General features: G+C 38.7%; 1 protein-coding gene across 2 annotated transcripts in view; it reads right to left on the reverse strand.

The window, feature by feature from the left end:
• Nucleotides 1-705: 705 nt before the first annotated feature.
• FAM169BP (Protein FAM169B) overlaps nt 706-24,880 on the reverse strand; it is a 40,283-nt gene continuing 16,108 nt past the window's right edge. For both annotated transcript variants that reach the window (XM_055814267.1, XM_027793972.2), the window contains exons 4-8: nt 17,520-17,605; nt 15,746-15,920; nt 7,996-8,178; nt 5,489-5,617; nt 706-1,099 (exon numbers count right to left, since the gene is read on the reverse strand). In XM_055814267.1, coding sequence (XP_055670242.1) covers nt 1,092-1,099; nt 5,489-5,617; nt 7,996-8,178; nt 15,746-15,920; nt 17,520-17,605 — 581 coding nt within the window. In that variant the 3' untranslated portion in view covers nt 706-1,091. The remainder of the gene's footprint in view (nt 1,100-5,488; nt 5,618-7,995; nt 8,179-15,745; nt 15,921-17,519; nt 17,606-24,880) is intronic.

The raw sequence follows: 24,880 nt of genomic DNA on the forward strand, positions 1-24,880 counted from the left end.
TTTTTGCAAAGCCTTCTCTGCCACTGGACTAACGATCTGATCCTTAAGAGCTTCACCTGTAATCATTAATACAACATTGAAAAAGTAAAAAAAAAAAAAAAATAGCTAATATAGAAACAGCTTGTGGTGACAGAACAAAATTTCTTTACCAAACCATAACATGAGTAACCTAGTGACATATGTTATACTTCCAATTGAATTAAATGTAAAACATTAGGAAAGAGCCTACAGGAAAGAAAACATGTAATATGTAATCTACACAAAGTTCTACACTCTGAATTTACACATAGCATGATCACAGAGCCTGAATTTAAAGGCAGTTTAAAGCCTGTAGCTCGCTCACTGTTTTTTCTGCACCAAACTTTTTCTGCGTTAATGGAGTTTGTATGCCATCCTGTCCACCACAGGGTTTACGGCAGATTTTTCTGCTAGAAAAGATCAAATGAAAGCAATTCAGGATCAAATGTTCACTTTGAAAGGAAGGTTACAGCTGTCATTCTGATAGCGATGTGTGTTGTGGTATCTCTCTTCCATAATGCAAGATCTGGTTTCCATAGAAATATCTTCTTATATCAGTATCTACAAGCCCTCCAATTATCCCCTTTTGGACATCTCATGCAATCCAATAAAATATTTTCAGAGCAGGGAAATAACTAGGCTCAACTACTACTTAATTACTTGGTGAGAAGAAAAAGAAAAGGACAATTAGCAAAGAAAAGCTTTATTTAAAACAAAACACAAGATGGAGAACGTGTCTTGCAAAAAAAAAAGAAGTATCTTACCTGAAGAAATCTCTCCAATGTTACAAATTATGAACAGCCAATTACATTCTTAAGACTATACTGAGATTTTTCTCATTTTTCAAAGTGCAATTATGCCATAATTCTAAATTATTTGGTGGCCTTGTCTCCAGCTAAGCCCTCAGGGTCTGCTCTGCTCATTTTCTGAATCCTTTGCATTGCTAAGTATTGCCTGCACCTTGTTCCAAGTCCTCTTGTTCAGGATCCTGTGAGTTTAGAGTCCTTGCTGCTGCTGTGTCATCTTATTTTTCTGTGGCATCTCCTGCCACTTGCGCATCACCAGGAATGTATTCAACACCCTGAAATTAGAAACAAGACAGAGGGAACACCAAATTACACACAAACAACATAAACAGTGTGTTGATCCTAATACAAAATGCCTCTGTCAACCAAGGCCACCATAAACATGCCAGGCAAGAAACTTAGCTGCATTGCTTGTATAGAACAGCTTCATTCCTGCTGCTCTGCCTGAGTTCCCAGAAGTGTCAGCACAAAGAAAACTGGGAATACACGGAGCCTTGATCTGGCTGGGTGGGCTCCGCAGCCATGACCACAGCACATAACGCAAGAGTGTGCACCACAGGGGCCAGTGCTGTCATAGTTCCCCCAGGAGACCCATGTCTGAAGAAAACAAACTGATTTAATTGTGTGGCAACCAAAGTGTGCTGGGGAAACAACCCCTACAGCTCTTTGTTTTGCTTCCACTCGTCTCTCCTTTTTCTTTATTACTTGAAAAAGCTTAATTACTGTGATTTGTTTTCTCACATACATGTACCCCTAACTAGGTTTAAGCTTTATTCAAACCTCTCAGTCTGTTTTAGGCCTTCGTCCTGCAAAAAGCTAACCATAGTCAGATCTGCAGCTCAGTAGCGAGATAAAGTAATTAGGACTGTAAAGAGCTTGGCTTACTCATTCTAAAGGTGTCAGACTCAAGCCCCTGTACAGGCACAGGAAAAATCACAGTTCTGTTCAGAAAGCCATTGCATACGTATCCTAAAAACCCATATCCCTTCCTCTCTTTCAGAAAATGCAGATCTCTGACCAATTCAGATACAGGATTATAAGTAATCATTTGAAATTGATTTTAATTCTTGCTCAGTCTGCTTATTTTTTGCATTAGCTTCACAGTTACATGCTTTGTGTATATTACTAAACTACTTTAAACACCTCAGTCCACTGCCTGGTAGATTTAGCCACTAGGATCAAATCATGTTCAATGATTTCAGCTCCTCCAGTTCACCCCAGAAGAGAAACATCACTGTGTTCCTATTACTGAGACTATTTGCTGTAAATAAATATCTCCATTTTTCAAACAATAAGAATTAATTTGAATGAATTATTGCAGCTCTGTGTGACAACATGCTAAAGAGCTTTCTTTTTATAGATATATGTATACATGCAGGCAGAAATACGTGTATGTATATGTATGTCTATGTACCTGTGCACATCCACATTGAACTATCAGTTGCAGTAAACAGAGTGCTGCAGTTTATCTGTACTGCCACTAGATGCAGCCACATAACCTTGCAAAATTTAAAATTCTGACCTCAGGGTTATAGAAACCTTTTTTGGAATATCTATGATTGCAGAATTCTTACAACAACGTTAATAATATTCAATCCTGTGTACTGGTGGGAAAAAATGTAATATGATCAGAATTTTCAATTTTTCTTCTCAATAATTTTGTTCCAAAGCATAGCATTGCAAAAGTCAATGGAGATCTAAGGAAACAGAGCAGAGTAAGACTCGTCTGTTTTCATGGTTGTTGCCATAGATCCAGATTGGAGCTGACAATATTGAATTACATTGTGTTTTGCTTTCTACATAACAGAGCAAGTAGGAATGAAGCACTATGTTCCCAAGTGACCCCCTAAAGATAGAATCATAGAATCATAGAATAGTTTGGGTTGGAAGGGACCTTTAAAGGTCATCTAGTCCAACCCTCCTGCCATGAGCAGGGAAATTTTCAACTAGATCAGGTTGCTCAGAGCCTTGTCCAACCTGACCTTGAATGTTTCCAGGAATGGGGCATCTACCACCTATCTGGGCAACCTGTTCCAATGTTTCACCACCCTAACTGTAATTTTTTTTCCCTTATATCTAGTCTAAATCTACCCTCTCTTAGTTTAAAACCATTATTCCTTGTTCTATTGCAACAGGCCCTGCTACAGGATTTGTTCCCATCATTCTTATCGGCCACATTTAAGTACTGAAAGGCCACAATAAGGTCTCCCCAGAGCCTTGTCTTCTCCAGGCTGGACAACCCCAACTCTCTCAGCTTTTTGTTATAGGAGAGGTGCTCCAACCCTCTGATCATTTTTGTGGCCTCCTCTGGAATCGCTCCAACAGGTCCATGTCCTTCTTATGTTGAGGGCCCCAGAGCTGAATGTGGTATTCCAGGCAGAGCCTCACTAGCGCAGAGTAGAGGGGAAGAATCACCTCCTTTGACCAACACTCTTTTGAAGTAGTCCAGGATATGGCTGGCCTTCTGGGCATGGCCCTGGCTCATGACCAGCTTTTCATTCACCAGTATCCTCAAGCCCTTCTCAGCAGGGCTGCTCTCAGTCCCTTCATCCCCTGCCTGTATTGATACAGGCCATTGCCCCAGCCCAAGCGCAGGACCTTGCGCTTGGCCTTCTTGAACCTCATGAGGCTCATACAGGCCCTCTTCTTAAGCTTATCCAGATCCCTCAGGTATGTCAACCGCACCATTTAGCCTGGTGTCATCTGCAAACTTGCAGAAGATCTAAAGGACTGTGCATGTATGGAACACATAAGCATATAACTCAGTAGCTTCTATTCTATGCCACCTCACTTTCCTCTCTGCATCCCTATACCACAACTCTGGAAGCACAAGCAGCACACTAGGTCAGATGACAAAGTATTCCTGCACACAGAAAATGCTTCTGCTTTATCTACTATTAAGAGACAGCATGAAGCCCTGGAAAATTCTCTTGTTATTTCCTCACCAGCTATCAGACAGAGCTACGCAGGAGTAATCCTGCCTTTAGGACAAAGCAAAACCAGGGAAACTCTCCCCTAGTTTTAGCAGGCATTCTCTGTCCCGTACTCTCCCTTGGTATTTTCCTGGGTGCATAATATGCACGGTACTGTGATAATACAAGCACAAGAAGAACACAAGTAGATTTCATATGTAAAACATATATAGTAAACGTATTACACACTGGTTTAAATACTGTTTATACAGTGGGTTGATTTTCCACTGAAGATAGATGAAATAAAGCCTGTTCAGCACATTCAGTGTAAAGGAAAGTGATGCCCAGTGAGCTGTGCACCAGAGTGGAGAATATAATTTAAAACACAGATTTTTATTACATATTTTAGTGCCAAATTCACTTGCTTCTGCTCCCTTCCACTATAAAGATCACATTGTAATTCACGATCCATATAAATATATATACAACATACCTCTCCCCACCCCACCCCCATTTCTGGTTTATACTTTCCCTCCTTCCTCTTTTTGTAGATATATCTCATTTACGTGCATAACTGGCTAAGGCAGCTCCAGGCCTTACACCTATTTTTTACTGACAGCCACTCTGGTGGAATTATATTTGCCCATGTTTTGGCTCATTTCTCTTTGTTTGTTTATTTGTTTTTGTAGAAGACAGCAAAAAGAAGAAAGAAAAAAAGAAAGTATACTGTCCTCCAGGAGCTGCTTTCTCTTTGCTGATCTGATCATAGCTCTCTTCAACTGCCATTAATAAACTGAACTTAGCAAGATGGATTAAAAGGAAAGAGCAACACCAGTTTTTGTTGGTTTAAAGCATGAAGGAACATAAATATAATGGCTTCAGAGGAGCCCAGCCTAGGGCTAAATTCTGACTTAACTCTCCTGTGGGGTGCTGCAGACAAGATGAAACGCAATGTCTCAACTGAAGGTCCCCATGCCAATACAAAGCAGGATAGATGTGGGAAGGCATGGGAGCAATTTGCTCTGCAGCACTCCTTGCTGCACTTCCAGAAAGAGACAATGTGTGCCCTTCTTTTGGAGCCTAGTGTTTATCACAGCTTGTGTGCATGCAGCAGAGGGGCCTGTCTGGATGCCCGAGTCAGCTGAACAGATTACATCAACAAGATCCCCATATGAACTGTCAAATGGTTTTCCCACTCTGTCACTATCTTTTGTGAAGTAGGCAAAAAATTCTCCCAGCATGAAGGAATTACCCTGTAGAAGAGTACTTGGAATCTTCGAAAAGCCATAATGAAAATGTTTGTGTTTCCATCCGAGAGTGGTATTGGCAGAAAATTGAAGGTAATTAAACACATTGCCTGGTGGCCATACAAATTTCTTCTTTGTAGCAATTTCGGAGAAACAAACCCCTCTCTATAACCCACACATTGTGTTGTGCAACAGGAATTTTTTGGGCTAACATCTACCCTGCTGTAAGTGCACTGCAATGGGAGTTACAGCCACTTTATGCCAAGACTGTGCTTTGTTCAGTACCTCTCAGATGCTCTGTAGTTCAATTTCATTACTTCAAAATTTGTAAGAATTGTCCTGTTTACTGGGAAAAGACCAGTGAACTAGACTGCACACTCAGTAGTTCCGCCATGTGCAAACAACAGAGAAACCACCTATCTATTATCGCTACCTAACCCTTGATTTTCTTTCTTATCTTTATATAACTAACATGGCCAATTTCACACTGTTTATTTTTACTCACTTCCTGAAGGGGATGACTCCATCTGAATTTTTAACCAGATATTCACTCGTTGGCTCCAATCTCCTGGTGCTTCCACCTCCCACAGTCGCTTCTGCTCCTCAGGATAAGTCTGCAAGAATTTCTGGCAAACTGAATAGGAGAAACAAAGGGGTAAAAGCATGAATGAGTGGAAAGTACAGTTGAAGAGGGAGTGTATTCTACCCCAGAAATGCTCTCAGACCTACTTTCATTAGTTCCTTTGGAAATCTTTTCTTCTCTCTTCTCACCTTCCTTTTCTTTCTTTTAGCTGGGGTTTTTAGGAGAAGTCTATGTGGAAACAACCTAAACAGGCACAAGTGAATCCTGTCCATCTGCTTCAGTCTAGATTGCTTCCTTGTGAGCACAGAAATACAGGGCTTGAAATTACTTACTGATCCACCTTCTTCTGGCATTGCATCACAGAACTGTCTCCAGGCACTTAGGTTTTAGACGAACAGAAATGCAGGTTTTTTCACCCTCACCACTCTGCGATGAAAGGTGTTTCAGTATCTTCCAGCTTTAACCATTAAGAATGCTACTCTAATTTCTATTTATAAACAAAAGCTTTGTATCGGTTTGTTCTTGGACCAATAACACCCTCCATTTTACTACTTCTACCCTGTACTCCATCGCTGAAGTTCACTTACTTCTTTGGGTGTGGAAAACAGGAAGAGCTGACAGAGGAGTAATAGGGGTACCTGTATCAGATGTACAATTGCCTTTAGAAACCATATACCCACAGACTCCTACCATTGTCAGTACACACTTAATGCTAATACAATTTGGATAAACAATCAAATTTATGATTGCTTATGTTGTCAAACTGAAATCTGTCTTATTTAGAGGTTTCTTTAGAATGTCTGCAGAGCCAAGAGGAGGCATATGTTGTAGAACAAACAGTTCAAAAAATTTAAAGGGCATTTTGAAACTCCTTAACCACCATTCTATCAGTTCCATCAACTGTACTCTGACAGCAATCTGTAAACAACAGAATTATTTTCATGCTCTCTTCTGTCCATTATATTTCATCATACTACAGAATGGGTAATTTATCTTCAACATTCCGTTGACTTTAACAATGGGTTATTGAAACAAAAACCCTAATTCTGGTATGTAAACATTTGCCTTACAGTAATGAGCAGATCATCATTAATTTTATTCAAGGATATCCAAACTATAGTAACCATTTCAATAGAAGCTACTGAAAGTAACGTATATACCAAAACAGAGATATCTGATAAATGTCTTTTTACTTCCTTTTAGGCCTCTGTAGTGCATTAAATAAGATACTAGTGAAAACTGTATTTAGTACAGAGATTTAGACTAAAAGGTTGCACTTAAAAGGTTTGTTAAAAGTATGAGATTGTGGTTCAAATGAAATTAAAAACAGGCAGTGACTTCACTATACTCAAAATTTAACTTACAGCATTAGTATAAAAGCAGGACCCAGAAAATCTAATTAAAACACGATACAAGTGAAATTTATTCACTCTTAGCTTTAAACTTCATTGAGATGAAAGCAGAGTCTTGCAGTATATTGGCTAGCATTAACACAAGAACAATGCAGCTTTCTCATCTATAGTGTCTGAATCATTAATGCCTGGTGTAGGAAAAATGAACATTACTGGGAGAAGAGAAAGAATGTTGTCAATACTATTCCTTCCTGAATTTAGAAGTAGCAGTATCTAAGAAACTCCTAGAGTACATTTGTATGCATTCAATGGCACATACTGACCAAGAGAAAGAACAGATACAGTCAAAATGTTGTTGCCACTTACTAGGAAATGGCTGTAAAGCCATAAGTTAAGAGAAACATCTCCCAGAAAATTATAGTAAAGACTGTATACCATACAGAGAGCAACTTTAGGAAAAAATGCTTTCCTGAAGAAAACAGTTTTATAAATAATGTGAGCACAGATATTTTGTGTAAATTTTACTAGCAAAACCAGAACTTCAACCTGAACACAGAGAAGATATATAACTACTCGGTGATCTTTTAAAAGCACCAAATGTTCAAAGACAGTCAATACAAAACAAGTACTGATGTGACTAGATGAATGAGCAGAGTCTAGGTATATGGCTCATTAAATCTAATTTCTTATAAATGCAGTATCTACAAGAGCATTATGTGCACAGTGTAGGCTTGACAAACATCTTACGATTCTTTTCCCTCGTGTCAAATAAAATGGGTACGTCTGTCTAGGGCAATGACACAGTTCTATTTCTAAGAGACAGTGAGATAAGTGAGATGAAAATGTCAAACAGGCAGTATAAGTTTTATGCTTCCCATTGTTTTACACAAATATTGGCCTACGGGAAATTCGTGATGTCTTAAGAAAAGTAACTAGTTGCACACTAACAACAGTTCAGTTCAGTTCAGACAAGTGCACTGAACTCTTACACAGTTAAGAAAATCCTGCCCAAGACCATATTGAAATTTATACATTATACATGACCCTTACCTAACATTTCCACATCAAATGATTTACCTTGATACATGGCAGCAGAAATAGGGCAGCTGATCCCCAAGGCATCCTCAGCCACGAAAGACTGACAGAAATCATGCAGCATTTTCATCCCTAGGCCACCTCTTCTGTACCTTCTCCGGACAAAAATAGTATCCAAAACCGGCAGCAAGTAACAATGATGGGTTGTACCATGACATAGGCTCCCTGAAAGCAGGCAGTAAAAAACACATGAATTTGAAATCAAAATCTGTATTGCTACACTAACTGCTGTGTGATTCTAGCCACAAATATTGCTCTGATACTTTTCCAGAGGCTACGAGGACCCTAACTGAAGTATATTTGCATAGACAGTAGAACACTTTCCAAGAGGAAGATTTGTGCCATCAAACTGAGAGGCCTGCTTAACACGTGGTTGACAGGTCTCACCCTAGTATTTTCCAGACTGATTCTTCATAATCAGACTATCTAGGTACACAGCTAACGTACAGAAGAAAGTTCACCAAAAAGATGTAACTGGGCTGCAGCCCAAGAGGTATAAATATTCTGAATGTAAACTCAGTATATTCCTTAAGCTTTTTGCTATTCTGGTAAATCATCCCAAACCCTCTTTTTATGAAATACACTGAACCACACAATGCAGCATGATCTAAATGCTCAGAAGGTCCATCCTGCCTGATGCAGCTGGACAGTGGAGAAGGCCTCCAGAAAAAACTCCTAATACTGTTTAAGCTATAGTGACCGCAGGGAGGGAAGAGAGGCTCTTTTTGGCCTCTGCATACATTGCTGTTGTGTCTTCCCAAATGGTATAATAATACTCCTAAAGTATGAAATTTGACTAGCCCCATCATGTACATCTCTTTCTGACTTTTAGGGGTCAGAATGTTATACAACCCCTTTACTGCATATTCAGTCTTTGATCCAGTCCTAGTTGACTAAATTCCGTGCAAAAGAATATTTCTCTCTTTCAGTTAACTGTCAGCACATACCCAGGAGTCGTCTTCAAGCCTTTGTTGGTAAAAGAACCACACAATAAGCATTGAGGTTGCTCCACCTGAAACTGGAAACAGACCCCTAACTGCTCATGCGCACAGTGACTCCAGGCCAGAAGGGAAGTCCATCACTCGCCTCCTTCAGAAAACAGAGCAGGGGCCAGGCAGCCCCAACAACCCAGGACATAACAGGAAGGCAAATGACTTTCCAAAGAGGAAGAATCATGTCTGAGAAAGCAGCAAGTAGAATCCAAGTGACAGCTAAACTCACAGCAGCAGCTTAGGTTCAACCTTACACTGCAGCACACAAAAGTCACATCTCTGTAGGAAGATGAGTACAGACACTAATCAAGGCATTTGGGTACAAAGCCATAAACAACTGAGTGGTGCATTGTAAAAAAGTACTGTAAGTGCTCCTTTGTAAGTCACTTGATTTCTACCAAGTAGTAATTTATCACACATGCATGTGCTTCTAGTCCATCACCTGAATTACTACTTTCAGTGTTAAACTAGGGTTTTCACTCAAGGACAGTCCTTGCTAATAAACATATTAAGTCAGTCACTTGAAATCATGGGGACATGACATAATGCTCTACATTGGGACAAAATACAGAGTCCAGTATAAGCCTCCAAACTATTAAAACTCAGTTCTCAGCGAAAACTGTCAAAACCAATTAGAACCAAGGGATTTATTTTGCAATCATGTATAGTAAACTCAAACTGGAGTCAAGAGAAAGTAGATTAAAGACAGACATTCAGGGTCCACAATTTTAATGTTCACCCTAAAGAACTTTGGGTCCTATTGCAGAGATACATTAGCAATTCACTGTTCAACCTCCATTGATTGCAGAATACCATAAAAACAGAACCTCAAACTACTTGACAGCCTAAGCCATTCAACCCTAAAATGAATGACCAACATCAGTTCACCAATTACCTACATACAGGATAAGGTCACCACAGAAACATCTCACTGATTTATTTTCACTTGAAAAAAATATATTTACAAAGATTTTACACTGCTTCTATCTGGGTCCATGGCAGTTTAAACAGAAACGGGTATCATGCCTTTGTAACAAAAAAATTTACATTTTCTTACTTTGTTGCTTAAATCTCACCAAGACCACCTCAGTTTTCTTTCTTACCACTTACAAGTGTACCACTCAATCTAGTTTTCAGTGTCTTGAGACATGAAACTTCCATCACTTCATTAAGTCACAGATCTCCTATTGAATGGCTGTTCCTAAATGCCAGTATAAACTTTTTACTTAATAGATCCCTTTTTTCTTTATCACATCCCCATAGCTATCTTAAACTAAGGTCTACTTCTCTTCCTTGAGTTGGTGTTTAGCACCTTTTGCTGATAGTCACCAGGCCTGACTGAGTACTTCTTTTCTAGGATGCCGATTCAGCAAAGGATGCATGACTATATTTAATTCTAGACCCTGATTTGTCAAGGCTGTAGCTCTTCATTTAGCAAGAATCCACCATCATACATACGCAGCCATACAACAAGAGTACGTAGCTACATAACCAATCCATTCACATCCAGGCTTGGTCCACCCCTCTTAATCAAAGTGCATGCTTAACTTCAAACACATGTTCAAGCACATTGTTGGAAAAGGATGGTTTGTGGTGGCGTTTATAACCTTTCAATATTTGTAACACATGATGAGTAGTCACTCTTTTTTCATGAGCCAAAAAATTGAGTATATCCCCAGTCCCATTGTTAGCTGCCAGCCCAACAGAGATGTTGGATTCCAGCAGTATTGCACCATACATTCTAAGAAAGGGACAAACTCTTCCTCATGAAGTCAACAGCTTTAAGAATTCCGGCATGTTCTAAGGGTCCTTATAAGTTTATTATTATCTCATATAGTCTGTCTCCTATAAATCCTGATGAGACTGCGGTGCAGCAATCCCAGGAGCTGAGTGATTTATGTCTGCGCTCCTAATTTTGTGTTGAGGACAAAAACTTGCAATGTCTAAAGGCACTGTAAATAAAGAAACCATGAAGCCATTCTTCACCTTGTCTCTGGGAAACATATTAGAAGAGTCATAACCCACAGCCATTTGAAATAAAATAAACCATCCAACCTTTGGAACAAAGGCCACTTTGTCTCTAGTTCCCATCCAATGGCACAGAGGTTACCGTAAGCTAATGGTGGCCTAGAGGTGACCACTAGGTTCTCAAACATTTGGTTCAGAGGTTTGTTTCATTGTTGAATCACACAAATAGACTAAGTTTTGGGGTGAGGGAGGAGACAGGGAAAATAAGGGCATTGGCAATGAAGATGGAAGTATTCATACAGTCTGCCCTTTGAAAGCCTTTGATCTGTTTGGTTAGGTCACGGGTGCCAAACGACCAACTTATGAGCCAGCAAAATGGTAAACAGATATTACAAGGGCAGGAAAGCAGACAGCCATTAGCATTCCCAAAGAGCCACAAACTAGAAAAAACCCAATCCAGTCCCCACATCCAACAGACCCAAACAAAACAAGGTTGTGCATACTGACTATTTCCCTGCTGAACAAGTTGGCTTGGCACACACATGTTTGGACAGGCCTTAAGCAAGCTGAGTGCTTGTGTAAAGGGTGGGGAATATTTCTGCTGAATAGAACTCAAGGTCAACCCATTGTGTGAGTTTGTATGTGAGAAGGGGAACAAAGGTTCTGGCTTCAATAAAATTAAATTAATTCATGTCTTGACTGGTATGTAGTCATTTAATTTTTATTACAGCCAGGACCTTCAGTCTGTCTCAGAAATGCACATTAAAAATATTATTGCTAGAAAACAGAGGGAGACAAAAGCAATTATCCAACAAGATTTCAGCTAATTGTCAGGTTAACTTTAATTTTGATTTCATTTTTCCCCCCCCTAAAAGAAATGTATGTAATCAGTGAAAAAAAAAATACTCTATTTTCTTTTTAGGGATCTATTTCTAGAGAATACCACCTGGGCCACCAAAGTATTAAAAGAAATTTGTGAAGACATGTATGAAGAAAGTTGTTAGCTTTGGTAGCCACTTCCAAAGACCATCTCTAAGGCTTTGGGGTAGGAAAAAACAGAGACTGGGCCAGGGTTGCTTTGCTGCCTACTTTGTATCATCTTAGAGTTTCTGCAGTCAGGTGTTCCCAAACTGTGATTTGTGGAGCATCTCTGAGGAATGAATGGTAAGCCAACAATGCATTTACTCTTGATTCAACTGCATGTTTTACAGTCTTCTCAGAGGACCAAATTTTTTAAGGCTGGTTTGACTCACATCACAGAGAACACCATTTTTCTCCACAGTTTTACTACTAAGGTTTGACAAAAGGGACACAGCAAGCTTGCGAGCCTGGGAAGGGACAAGCTTTGACAACCTGACTCCTTTGCTTTTTGTACCGCAGGCAGCTTGGTCTGCAACTGGGCAGCTCCTCTGTGTTATAGAAACAGTAATACATAATAGTAGGAAAAAAGCTGTACATAAAAAAGGGGGTTTGTTCTGTTTTGTTCTTGAAGGGACTAAGACACTCCTGGCTCATGGTATCCTCCAACTTCCTTACTGATTTATTTGTGTTATGAATCTTCTACATTCTCCTGACATTTATGTGAAGGTGGTAAAAGCCCATTTTCAGTAATTACTAGTCCTCAGTAAATAAAAAATAAAAAACTTTCAGGGAGTTATATGGTCTCATTACACAAAAAAAAATAGTGTCAGTAACCATGGTCATTAATCCTACATCACTACACAAAACACATTCTTTCTGAGGTTTTCACACAGATTTAGGGCATGCCAAGAAAAAAAAATCTGAAAGAAATAATTAAAAGAATATAAAACAGATCTCAAAACCAAAGAATCTATATGAAGGCTTGCTGCAAAATATTTCATTTTCATGTTGCTGTCTGCAAAGAAATGCACTGGGACAGGGAAATATCATTTCCCATTGTACCTTTAAGTAGTTACATTTGGTGAGGTCTAACTCCTCAGCTGTCTAATATGGAAGCTGCTGACATCGATAAAATTGGAGACATTTATCTTGGCACGTGACAAAGTGTCTTATCAGCCTCATTAGTGGCTTAGTACGTCTCATCAATCTTTAGTACACCCAGTGGTAAATGCTGCATGCCTGTCATTGGACAGGAATAGGCACATACCAGAGAAGCTAGGTTGATGATCTGTGTAGTCATGAATAAATTTTGTTTTAATAAAGGTGTTTAATGCTCACGAAAAGCGATAGCCTTGAAGAATGAGTCTTCTGTTTATCTACACAACAGGTGCAGGACGGCCAGTGTCAGTAGTTGCCAACTTGTCTCAAAACCTTGACTTGCAGTTACTGTGTCTCTGAGCAAGGCGGGTGCTCAAGACCATCTGTCCCTCTTCAGCTAGACTATCAAAAGAGATCCAGTTAAGGATGTTTATAAGATGGATGGATGTGTGGAACTGGACCAAAATTACCAAGTTCACTTTGCACAGGCCACCTAGGAACTGGCACATGGAAATGACTTTACAATATTGCCAAGACAGTTAATTGGAGTCACTGAAGTACATTGAAAATTTGGTTTGCATAGCAGCATACTAAATCTGTAGCAAAGACAGAACAGACTCCCTCCTCCTTGGTCACCAATTCTATGATTCACGCAGATGACTTAGGTTTGAAAGAGCCATGCTCTACAGCTCTGTTCTGGCTTTTTTGACTCCACTGATGCATGTTTTTTGTCATACTGTAGGTAATGGAAAATTCACAGATGAGAAATACAGTTGAATATAACATCAGCATGAGAGTCTCAATTACCTAATGAAGGAAATATAACTATAAAGAATGGCCAGGTAATTGCAGAGTATGGAAATAAAGGGAACCAGAATCACATGGTGGGCACACAGGAAAAAAATTTCTTTGTCAGACCAGAAGCTGTAACAGAGGTCCAGCACAACATGAAGTCCTGCACTTAAAGCTGCCCCTACTAAATGTTCTGACCAGGACAGTAAAAGGAAAAAGATCTTACATTATAATAAAAAAAAAGGACAAGTTAAAAAGATAATATCTAAAACAACCATGTGAAATACAACTTCTAAGACAGTATATTTATCTTAGCCTGTTTTGGACCTAATAAATCCATGGCTCTTCTAGAAAGTAGAGAGAATAGGATCAGCCAGAGCATGGCTGGTATGAAATTGAAATCACAGAACTTCAGAAAGCGGAATTATTTTCTAAATGCATACAGCAAATAGCAAAAAGGGGCAAAACCAATTGGTTTCAAGCTTCCCGAAAAGGCTTTGGCAAAAGACTGCAGTAATTTGTGAAACAGGCCAAAACCTAACAAATATAGCTGCCCAGAGAAAAAAAAACAAAACACACTGGCAACAAAAGACAGATGCTGACAAAGCTGGACTTGAAGAATTTGTATTTTATGTGGACCTGGTTTAAAACCAAACTGTGACTCTCAGCTTACTCAGAAATGGTTTCAACTTGGCTAATACTCCACCCATAACAGACTACTGTGCAAATTTATTTTACTGGAGCATGAATCATTACAGCCTATACAAGTGTTTCTTTCCAAAAGCTTTGCTCAGAAATATTTATGGACTTAAAGGAAAATGTACTATGGCAATTGAAGTGTTTGCCAATTACAAACCAGTTAATCAGCATATTCACAGATACATACAAGATTCCTTTATCATAGCCTGTGACTTAAGTCATCACTGATACTACGGTAGTGCTGTACCTGCACAGTGGTGTACAAGCTACACCTCAGTCTAAGTATTTTGCACATCCCAAGGCAGAGTAAGAGTAGAGCATCTCTTATTGTTGCTGGCCTTTGAGACTCCATCAGACAAGGCACCTTCAGACTGTCCTCTGGAATCCAAAGCAATCCATATTTGTACAGGTGTCCAGCTGTTTCTTACTCTCCTCTTTTGGACAGATAGCTACTGATTGCTGATTGAACAATACATTTATCTCCAAAGATACCAACTTCTTTAGGTTTAAGCTGATGGTATCAAGGTGACACCCATGAATCTTAAACACAGACGGGTAACCAGCTCCTACATGGGGATACATACTCAGCTGCATACCTGGAGTTATTCTAATGAAACATTTTCCACTCTAGACTTAGAGTTAATAGCAATGTACCTGCATTAAAACAAACGCTATTTGATAAAAGACTTTCACTAAAGCTTATACCGGTGCAAGTATCCCTAAAAATCAAATGCATTTTGTTTCTTTTCTACGCTAGTTCATCAATTAATGATTAAATCAATTAAACATCCTTTAAACTGGGAGTACCACAACTGAACAAAGCATTCCAGGATGGAACTAGTGCATACACCACCTTCCTTTACACATCCCAGCCACTGCCCCTTATGCATCCAAGGACATTGCTACTTTTTGACACCATCCATTCCTGATACACTGGTTTTCCACTGTGAACTGTACTCCTTTCTTCAGATATCATTCTTTCCAGGATGCAGCCCTCCTTTCTGTGGGTAGGCCCTACATTCTTTGTTCCTAGATGTACAACCTTCTGTTTGGCTGCATTAAAGCGTATTTCATTGGAATAAGCTAGTACCTCAGATCACTCAGTGTAACTGAGAATAGAGTTTGGAACCATAGTGTTTAAATGAAAGTAATATGGATGGATTCCAAATTCTGGGAAGGTTTGTTCCCCAGATTCATTCTGAGAGAGATTTGATATAAAAATGTAAATGAGAGCCAGGGTTATTTATACTGAAAGATAAACAAAAGGATTACATTTCTAGCTATTAGGAACCAATGGAAACGTGTCTCTAAAATGACCTTACCTTTCATCTTGACCGAGTAAAATGCAACAGCCTCGCCATTTCTCCAGAGTATCTTGGCACACTCAGTGGCAGAGTGAGGTAGAAAGAATGCATCATTAGCCGAACTCCCTTCCAGCATTCCAAAAATAATGTAGTTCAGAACAAAGAGGACAATCCTTTCTCCAAATGTCTGGACCTTAGAGAAAAAACAAAAACAGACCAAGGAAAAATGAAGCAGAGAATAGTATTTTGTGTTTCATAAAAGGCTTTAAAATTAAAAGGGGCTGGGAATGAGGAGGTCAGTAAACATGTGCACTTAATGTGGTGAAAATACCTCATGAACTGGTTCAGATGGAATAGCAAAAACAGTTTCTCCCAGTGTTCCACCCTATATCCAGAGGGCATAGAATAATTTAGTAACAATTTATAAAGCTTGACATATATCTTCTTGTCACAGAGAGGAATTCTAAAGCAGCAGGAAAAGAAGTATCTCGACTGTAGTCACAGTGAACTAGTCACAGATTTTGAAACAGGATCAAGGCAATCTAATCCTACCCAAATGTGAAACAAAGACAGGATTCACTGTGCTACCCTGGTCACCTCTCCCCTACTACCTGTCTTGCCACAGCATCAAAGAACTTTAGTGGGCCAGGACCTTACTGAGGTAGACACTATACAAAACAGAATAAATACAGGCTGTCCCAAACAGCTTAGAATCTAGGTGTAACATGAACAATTAGTTTTTATGCCATGCTTCTTACTAGACAACCAACAAGACAGGGAGATGAAGAAATATAAAGGAACAAGATTGTATTGATAATCAAGGTTAAAAGTAGTGCCAACATGCTTTATATGAATGCTGAAAAAGAAAATGTGTTTCTACAAATAATGATAACCTACATCTTGGCAATGAGCTAGAAGGGGCAAGTTGTCTATTTTCAGATATTTTTTCATTCTCTGTTGATTCAGCAGATGCTTGAACGCCTGAAGGCCTGTGTTTCTGCTCCTAAGTTCTATCTTGCAAGGATTTGTATCTCAAAATCCCTCCAGTTCAGTTACCCACAAAAAAGCCTACTTAATTCTGTGAATAATTAAGCAGATACTAGGGAAAGATGATAAAGGAACAGAGTCGTTAAGGACCAAAGCTGGACACAGAGGGTTGGATAGGAAACAGAACTGACTTAATATTGTCATGGCAACAAAAAGCTCACATGCAATAGGCATCAGACTTCTTAGTTGAAAAGAGACTATAGGCTACCCAAATCTCTCAAATTATGAAAAAGTAGTTGTATCCTACTAAGATAATTTATTTGGGAAAAGGATTACAGATATAGAAACTGTTAAATAACAACCATTTCATAAAATTAACACAGCATAAACATTATCCAAGGCAAAAAAAGAAATTGTAAAAGAAATCATAACTAGCTAGTAAGACATTGTTCCAAGCGGTAGTAACATCTCCCATCAGTCAGTCAAGCAACACTGACATGAAGAGTTATTACTAATGTAGTTCATTCAGTTTTTCTGATTATTCCTTTATTAAGCAGTAAGGGTAAACTAAAACCAAAGCAAAATCAATCCCACAGATTAATCAAACTGCATGCAGAAAATTGTTTGGAGAGGGTTAATGCGCATGTCACTGTGCAACGGGAGACCTGAAGTACTTGGTGAACCACATAGCCCAAATCCCACAGGTTATAAAGCATTTGCTGTAGGAGACCACAGACAACTACATACAATTGTTCTAGCTGGGAAGTTCCAGGATAAAGGCAACTATTTAAAATAGCATCCTTACCAAAATCAGCCCATCTCTAGAAGGATCAGCTGTCTTGACTACTTCTTCAACAGGCCACCAACACTGGTTCAAATAAACTGCCAAAACTACAAAAAAGAAAAAGACAAAGGAACATGTTACCAGCAAATAAATACAAAGTTGGTTCTGAACCTCTCCACAAGCAGCCTCAGATCTACTTCTCCCCACAGCTGACTCCAGTTTGATGTGCTGCAAGACAGCAGAACAACAATTGTATTTCAATTTCATCTCCACGTCCCTTGACATCCAATTTTCAGTACTGCACAAGGCATCAAGTAAAGGTAACTTTTCTCATGAATTGATGTGACTTTGCTGTGACAACCTGTGCGCCATATGAATAAAGCATTTCCTGCGTAACACCTGTTCAGTAGCACAGTAACTTGAGTGGCATTTAGGACAGAGGGAGTACCTACTCAAAGGTTACATTTTTGAAGTTTTTTTCAGACTTTCCCCTGTCCACATGCATACATGCCCGTATTTGTACCCACACAAGTCAAACGCAAAAGTTTTCATATGTGCTTTATCAAATAGCTTTTCAGCTGCCTATGTGATTGGATTTCTATATACCTGTACCTTTACAGTACAGACTCCTAAATCTCTGCATAGATAAATATTCACAGAAGTTCAAATCATATAGAGAGGTTTCTATCACCACAAGACAGACATATACATGTAAGAAAGATACACTTTGCCCTGAAGCAAAAGTGTATGACCAACCTACACGTAAGTCAAGTCCTTGTGTGGATGTTATACAAAACTTGCACCCCACTTCTTCCCATCCTTCCTGAACTTTTCACATATGCAGAAATAAGTATTTAAACCCTACTTCTATGTGTTCATCTACAGAATTCATTGCCTGCCGTTAGATTTACAAGAGAAAGACTGAAGTAGCAACAGTGACACTGAAATTGCTCCCAAGCCCTGTTCAGAAAGAAAAGGTTTAACACAGGGTCATTTCAAAGCATATAGACGAGATTTGAAGAGTTCACATCACATTTTAGAATAATCACAGAAATATGATAATTTATGACCACGAACACATCAAGCAGCAAATATTTCAGCAAAAAGAGCTTTTATTATCTATACAGTGGTGAAATCCAACTAAAGAAAGTACATGGCCACAATTCCAGGACTGCTCAAGAACACCACTATCTTTACTATCTTCCAACAGGACAGCTAGCATCCCTATTTTTAGACAAAAAGATAAATTATTATATAGGAATTATGTTGCAAGGAACAGCATGGAGTTCACATCTCTTGAGTCCTAAAAGAGCGTGCTGTCTACTGGTTTTCTAAGCTACCCAACTAGGGACAAACAAAAGAAAATTTTAAAACCATCTATGAGTGAGAGACAAATTCAAACACAAGGAAGTGAAATCACTTTAACAGGATTTACCTGTTTTAGCCTCAGGTTATACAAATCACACTGATGCACACAGGTTAGCTTCCCTTTTTGCTTCAGCCTCCACCAGTTCCCACTGGCTTTAAGGGTGGACATTCTGCTTAGCTAACTTATATTTAAAATAAATTATTAAAGCATATGCCAAAAAGCATTACAATTTGTATACTGGGTTAACAATGAAGCAAGTATTACACGCAAGGGCAGATGCCTGTTTATAGCACCAGATTCAATTCATTAAATATTATGCACTTACTTGCATGGGAGTTTCATACTCCTTCTATGATGGATTCAGTCTGTTCCCTCAGTCCCTTCACTCTGCTTTCAAATGCAAGCAGCCACTGCTCCATTACATACCCATGAAACATGCAGCTACAAGGGGAGCTGAGTCAGACAAAGGGGACATAATGCGCCAAATGCTGACTTTAATGGGAGCTGCACAGAGGTTTGGCACATAGTTCAGACACATACAAGACACACAGTAAAGGTCAGAAAAGTTTATAAAAGCTTTGAGGAAAACAGAAAGATAAATAACCGTGTTATAAGGAGCTACTTTTATGAACATTTACTCTGCTATTCAATAATTTAAATGTGTGAAAGGGAACACTAGTTGACATAGCAACTGTCACATCACATTACTTGAGCAACCTTATCTATATGGATGCCTTCCTTGAAGGAAAAACATTTCTCCAGATTTCACACAAAGATATGTACTTTGCTTTTTGTTATCATTTTTCAAGTCAACATCTGGTCTGCTGTTAAATCCATCCATGCTTCCCCATATTCTCATTTTCATTTTATAATCAACTTTGAGGAACACTATTTCAAATGCAAACATGTTTTGTGAGACCACATGTTCCTTCACTCTCCTTTCCCAGTCTTGCTGTTCTTTCCAAGACATTTGGTTATGTTCACTTGATCATAAGAGATCAAGCTATTGTGAACAGTAAGATAACACACATCGGCTGAACCCTGTGAATCGTGATGCATACAATTACAATGATCTTGCAATTGCAAGACTTGATGTGCTTGATCTTGCAATTGCAAGGCTAGGTGAAATGGATTAAGCCCAATCATTTCAGTTCACTATTAATGGAGTATATACATGCTCACTTAGGTGGCTTGCCCTGTAAGCACTAGCTTGCTAAACCTCAGTACTTTCATCACTTGCAGTCAAACAAACATATTCAGAGTGTTGCAAGAAGCTGAGAGCCCATGAAGCACACAATTCCACACCACTACGGGTATCTGGAATACAGTACTGAAAAACACTGAGTTGAATTAGGCACTAAGCAAAATGCAATTGTGATTATAAAATGTATGAAATGGCTCCTTTTGCTAGGCAAACATGGATCCCTTCCCAATCCAGGTCTGGATTATATTTTTACTTTCTAGGCTATGCTGGCCAAATGTTCCCACACTGGTGTGCAAGTATTTGAATGAAATGTGCACATCCCAGGACTCTACACACAAAGTAAAGCAGAAAAATTAAAGCAACATCCAGCTTGGTACTTCTTTTTCCCCAGCCTTCATCTGAATTGCTGAAATGCATTCCTCGGTCACAAACTAAATTAAAGGCAATGCTCTATCTGAGATGTAATTTGAGTTTGTTTAATAAAAATAGAATGTACCAGTTCTTTATCTTAAAGTCATCTTGACTTTAATTTTGGCAGTATTTCAGATTAATGACACCCTTACAGAGGCTGTTTTTACCAAACTTCCACCTTGGAAGGAGAATGGTAAATTACCCCAAAAAGTAGTTGCATGCAACCAAGCCTAAGTCAGCTCTGATACTGCAGCAAGCTCAGAGATCCTATATTAAACAGCATCCTGCAACACTGACATACCCTGAATAGCTGTGTCCCTCAGTTCCCTGTCTTTAAGATGGAATAAGAGCATTTCTCTCTCTTTTCCTAAGAGTCTTATCAAAATAAATACATTACATCTTGGGAGGCATGCAGATGCTGCAGTAATTGCAGCCATTCAAGTATCTAAGATAGATATCTTTCCTGCAACCAATTACATTTCCTTCTATAATTTGAGCTTTACTCAGTGATTTGTTGCAAATGTCTTGTGATAAATGTTCCATGGCATCTAACAGTTATTGTAAATTATTATATACAGCATACAGAAAATGCCACAATAGGGTATGTTTATTTAGTGTTATAAAGATGTTAATCACCCATGCTATGCTCTGGAAGCCCTTACAACACAATTTACATTCTCATAAAAATATCTGTGCAGATATACTAACAGAACAGAACACTCAGCCCATCAAAAATAAATTAAAAATGCTCCCAACCAAGACCAAGTCCTGTGGAAAAGCTGCCATACCCATCTTCTCTTTGAAATATGCAGGTCATTTCAGACCACAAGCTATGCATCACTTCTGGACAACCCATCTGATCAAGATGTTGTTGGAATCAACCCTCTTTAACTTACGTTCAAGAATTAAATGCCATCAAACTTTACAGCTCTTCACAGGCAAACTTATAGCTAGACTGCTAAACCCGGTATTTTTCCTGAGTCTATATTATTTTTCAAACATAAATTATTAGACTTACAATATTTTCTTTGGGAACTGGGGGGAAATAAGTATGAAATAATATCCACTGCAAAATAAGAATTATATACATCATTTTATCTATGCAATGCTTAACCATTATAGAGGTAAACACATATGAAGCTAAAGAGGAAATCCCATCACATATGAACTTAAGACATAGAAGGTATACAGCTTTCTCAGGGAGATTACAGTACTACCTAGGTGTGTGGCTACCCCCAGCAACTGTCAAGGCATTGTAAAAGTTCATTTTAGGGGGGTGAGGGATGGTGGGGAGCTACCAGAAACAAAGCTGAAGGAACTGATGGTGTCAGGGATACAGCTAGAGAGGAGAACTAAATCAAAAAAGGCCACCAGGGTTTTGGCAGTCACCAGTCAGCAGAACCACTGGAGCAGAGGAAGGTTGTGGTTCACAGGAGCAATATGATATGGTCTTAGAGCATCATGTGAGCTGTGGCAGAACAAAGCAATGAGGATTCTAACACTTGTTGCTGCTTCACTATCCACACTAGGACCTGAGAAATATACAATTAAACATGCCCTACACCCTCACTAGCTGCACCTTCTACTCTGTTTCCAATAGCTTCTCAGTAAAGCACATCTGCCCCAGCATATCCTGGGACACCCTTGGCTGCATTCCCCCACTGGACTTTGGAAATGTCCAAATGCATCGCAAGAGGAAAAAATCAGTGGGCCATGTCTGCATTAGCAAGACTGAATTCACAGAGCAAAATAATTTGGTGCAGAGAACCTGATGTTCACAAATTCTACCCTAATGCTGGAAACTAAAAGCCCATCAGTGTGCTTCTGGAATGCATCCTCTCATTCCATTTCAGCCAAAAGTAACCCAGTTCATGCACTCTGAGACAGCCCCTTGATATGAAATAAAGCACAGTACAAGGGACAACTGGGAAATCTGCTTCTAAGAGCACTCCTGGTGTGAAGTAAAACTAAAATGCAGACACATCGGACAGCACACGAGAAAGAGAAGAGATCAGCTATAGCAAGACTGTTTGCCTGTCCCATATGAATGAAACTCAAGTTCACAAGAAAAGTGTAAAGCTCAAGGGAAGAAAAAAAAAAAAAAAAAGAAGTCATGCAACCTGCTTAGTGTTTCAACTTTCTGCCCATGTCCTTGAGTAACAATGACTGAGTTAATAAATACTGCTTTTCTGTGAAGGAATTAGTTTTGAAACAATTTGATCTGTTTACTGGTCAGAACAAAAGGTCATATAGGCAAGCAAATCCACATGGACTTTGCCACATTAACAGTCTCCTGCCTTAAGAGTCAATTCCAAATCTGTGGGAAAAATATTTGGACAAAATACTTCAAACGTATATGCCCATATGTATAGGTATGTATACACACCAGCAGACTTTAGATAAGTAATGAAAATTTATTAAAACTCTAGATCTAAAGAAAAAAATCACATCAGTCAAATTTGATGTGTGTAGGAAGGCTGGCCACATGTTTATAGCATATAAAATCCACAAACAAAGAACTTTTAGTAAAATCTTTTAAATCATGCTTTTTAAAGGAAATACTAAAAGCCAGTGGATGTAGGCCTTACTTAAATAACTAGATTTACTGATCCGTGTGAGACTGTTTCTGTGACTATGAGCTGGTGACTCAAGCTGAAGTTTTGCGAGGGGGTCACAGTAGTCAGTCAGTCTGTTATAATATAAATTATATTATTTATAATATAATAAGATGTTTATTCTGCTAGCTTTAAGCTTTTAATGTAGATAGCTATCATATAATTTAGGCTCCAATGTGGACTTGTTTGACTTGTTCCTGTGGGAAATCATTTTCTCCTTGTGAACATGTATCTCATTAATACTTGTTGTTCCTAATACTATTAGATCATTTAACTGAAGATTTGTGCTAAATGCACTTTCACCTGCATTTATTTAATAATTCTTAATTTTTGCATTTGCATTTTGAAGTTGCTGCAGATCCCCATTCCTCTTGCGCAGTCTAAACTAAATGCAGTTTTCCACTACATTCCTGTGAACATACAACTGCATTCATAGACGCTTCCCTCCTTTATCACACTGTACCTATCTCTCTTCAGAAAAAATGTTAATGGAATATATAAATTAATGTCAGGAAAGTAATGCTACATTAATAGTTTTAGACAGACCAGAAAGTCTTGACTACACTTGTAACTTGGAAAGGTCTCCTACCTTCAACTATGTGAATCACAACCCGCTAACAAACATCCAATTGAAACTGTATGTAAAAGGAGCTGGAAAACCGCAGAGTTCACCTCTAACCACAGATTATTTTAATCTGTTTTTTGTTCTCAAAAGAAATTGCCTCATTACAGGGTTTGTACTGAACAATGAACATTACTTACACTAGGAGTGTAACATCGGTACCTGACACACTTTAGAACCAAACACAGAGTGCTAAACTTCTTTCCTTGCCTTTGTTGTATTGTTAAGAATATTGGCTATTAAAGCCTTTCAGGCATAATTTATAGCTTATCCTTTAAAAAAAAAAATTAAGTTTTTAATGACAGATGTCATTAATTTGCTGCCTCATTTGGAAGCTGAAAGTTTAAAAGGTTTTGTGTATTCTGTATTCCCTGACACAATGGGTCAATGCATAGGTTCATGTCTTTGTCATAGATGTTCCAAAAATTCTGTAACTCATTGCTTCACAACAGTTCCAACACACCTCACTGAATTTAGGTGGGTCACAATGTGGGCTTTTAGTACTATGCAACATGGAGTCAAGTCTCCTGTCAATGACAGGGCTATCAAGAATTATTACTTGTTTTACATTGCATTTTTTCACATTCCATAGTCAAAGACACTGGAAGAGTCTTTGCCTAAGAGTGTAAGTAGGAAGAAATCAGGCTGTGTCTGAAGATCCTGATTGATAGCAGTAAGATAAAACTTAGGCACAATTATTGATCAAATCTTTAAAACGTGTTGATACTCTAAGCAATGACTCGTGAAACAGAAACAAAAGTAAGCACATGCTGACTTCTACTGCCAGTAACACAATTGTAGTGTATCCCTGTCAGGCTGACACAAGGCTGTAATAGGAAAAAACCAGCATTACTAGCAGTAAGCAAGGCAAAGCTGGTGGAGTTTAAAGAATATATTGGGAAAACTGCCAAACAAAATGGATTTAACTCAATTGCTGGGTAGGGTATCACTCCAAATTTACCCCTCACACACCAGTACTGGAAATAGGAGGCAACTAAACCTGGGACTGAAGAAGATATCAAAAAGTAAAAATAATATGAATAAGAATCAGTAAGACCTAATACAATTTCACATATATATTTCCTCTTGTTTAAGGATTTCAGAATTCTGTCCAAATTATAATGCATTAAATTTCTCATCATCCCGAACTAGCAAAATACT

This window comes from Falco peregrinus, chromosome 1 (genome assembly GCF_023634155.1).
Source record: "Falco peregrinus isolate bFalPer1 chromosome 1, bFalPer1.pri, whole genome shotgun sequence".
In the NCBI taxonomy this organism is placed as follows: domain Eukaryota; kingdom Metazoa; phylum Chordata; class Aves; order Falconiformes; family Falconidae; genus Falco; species Falco peregrinus.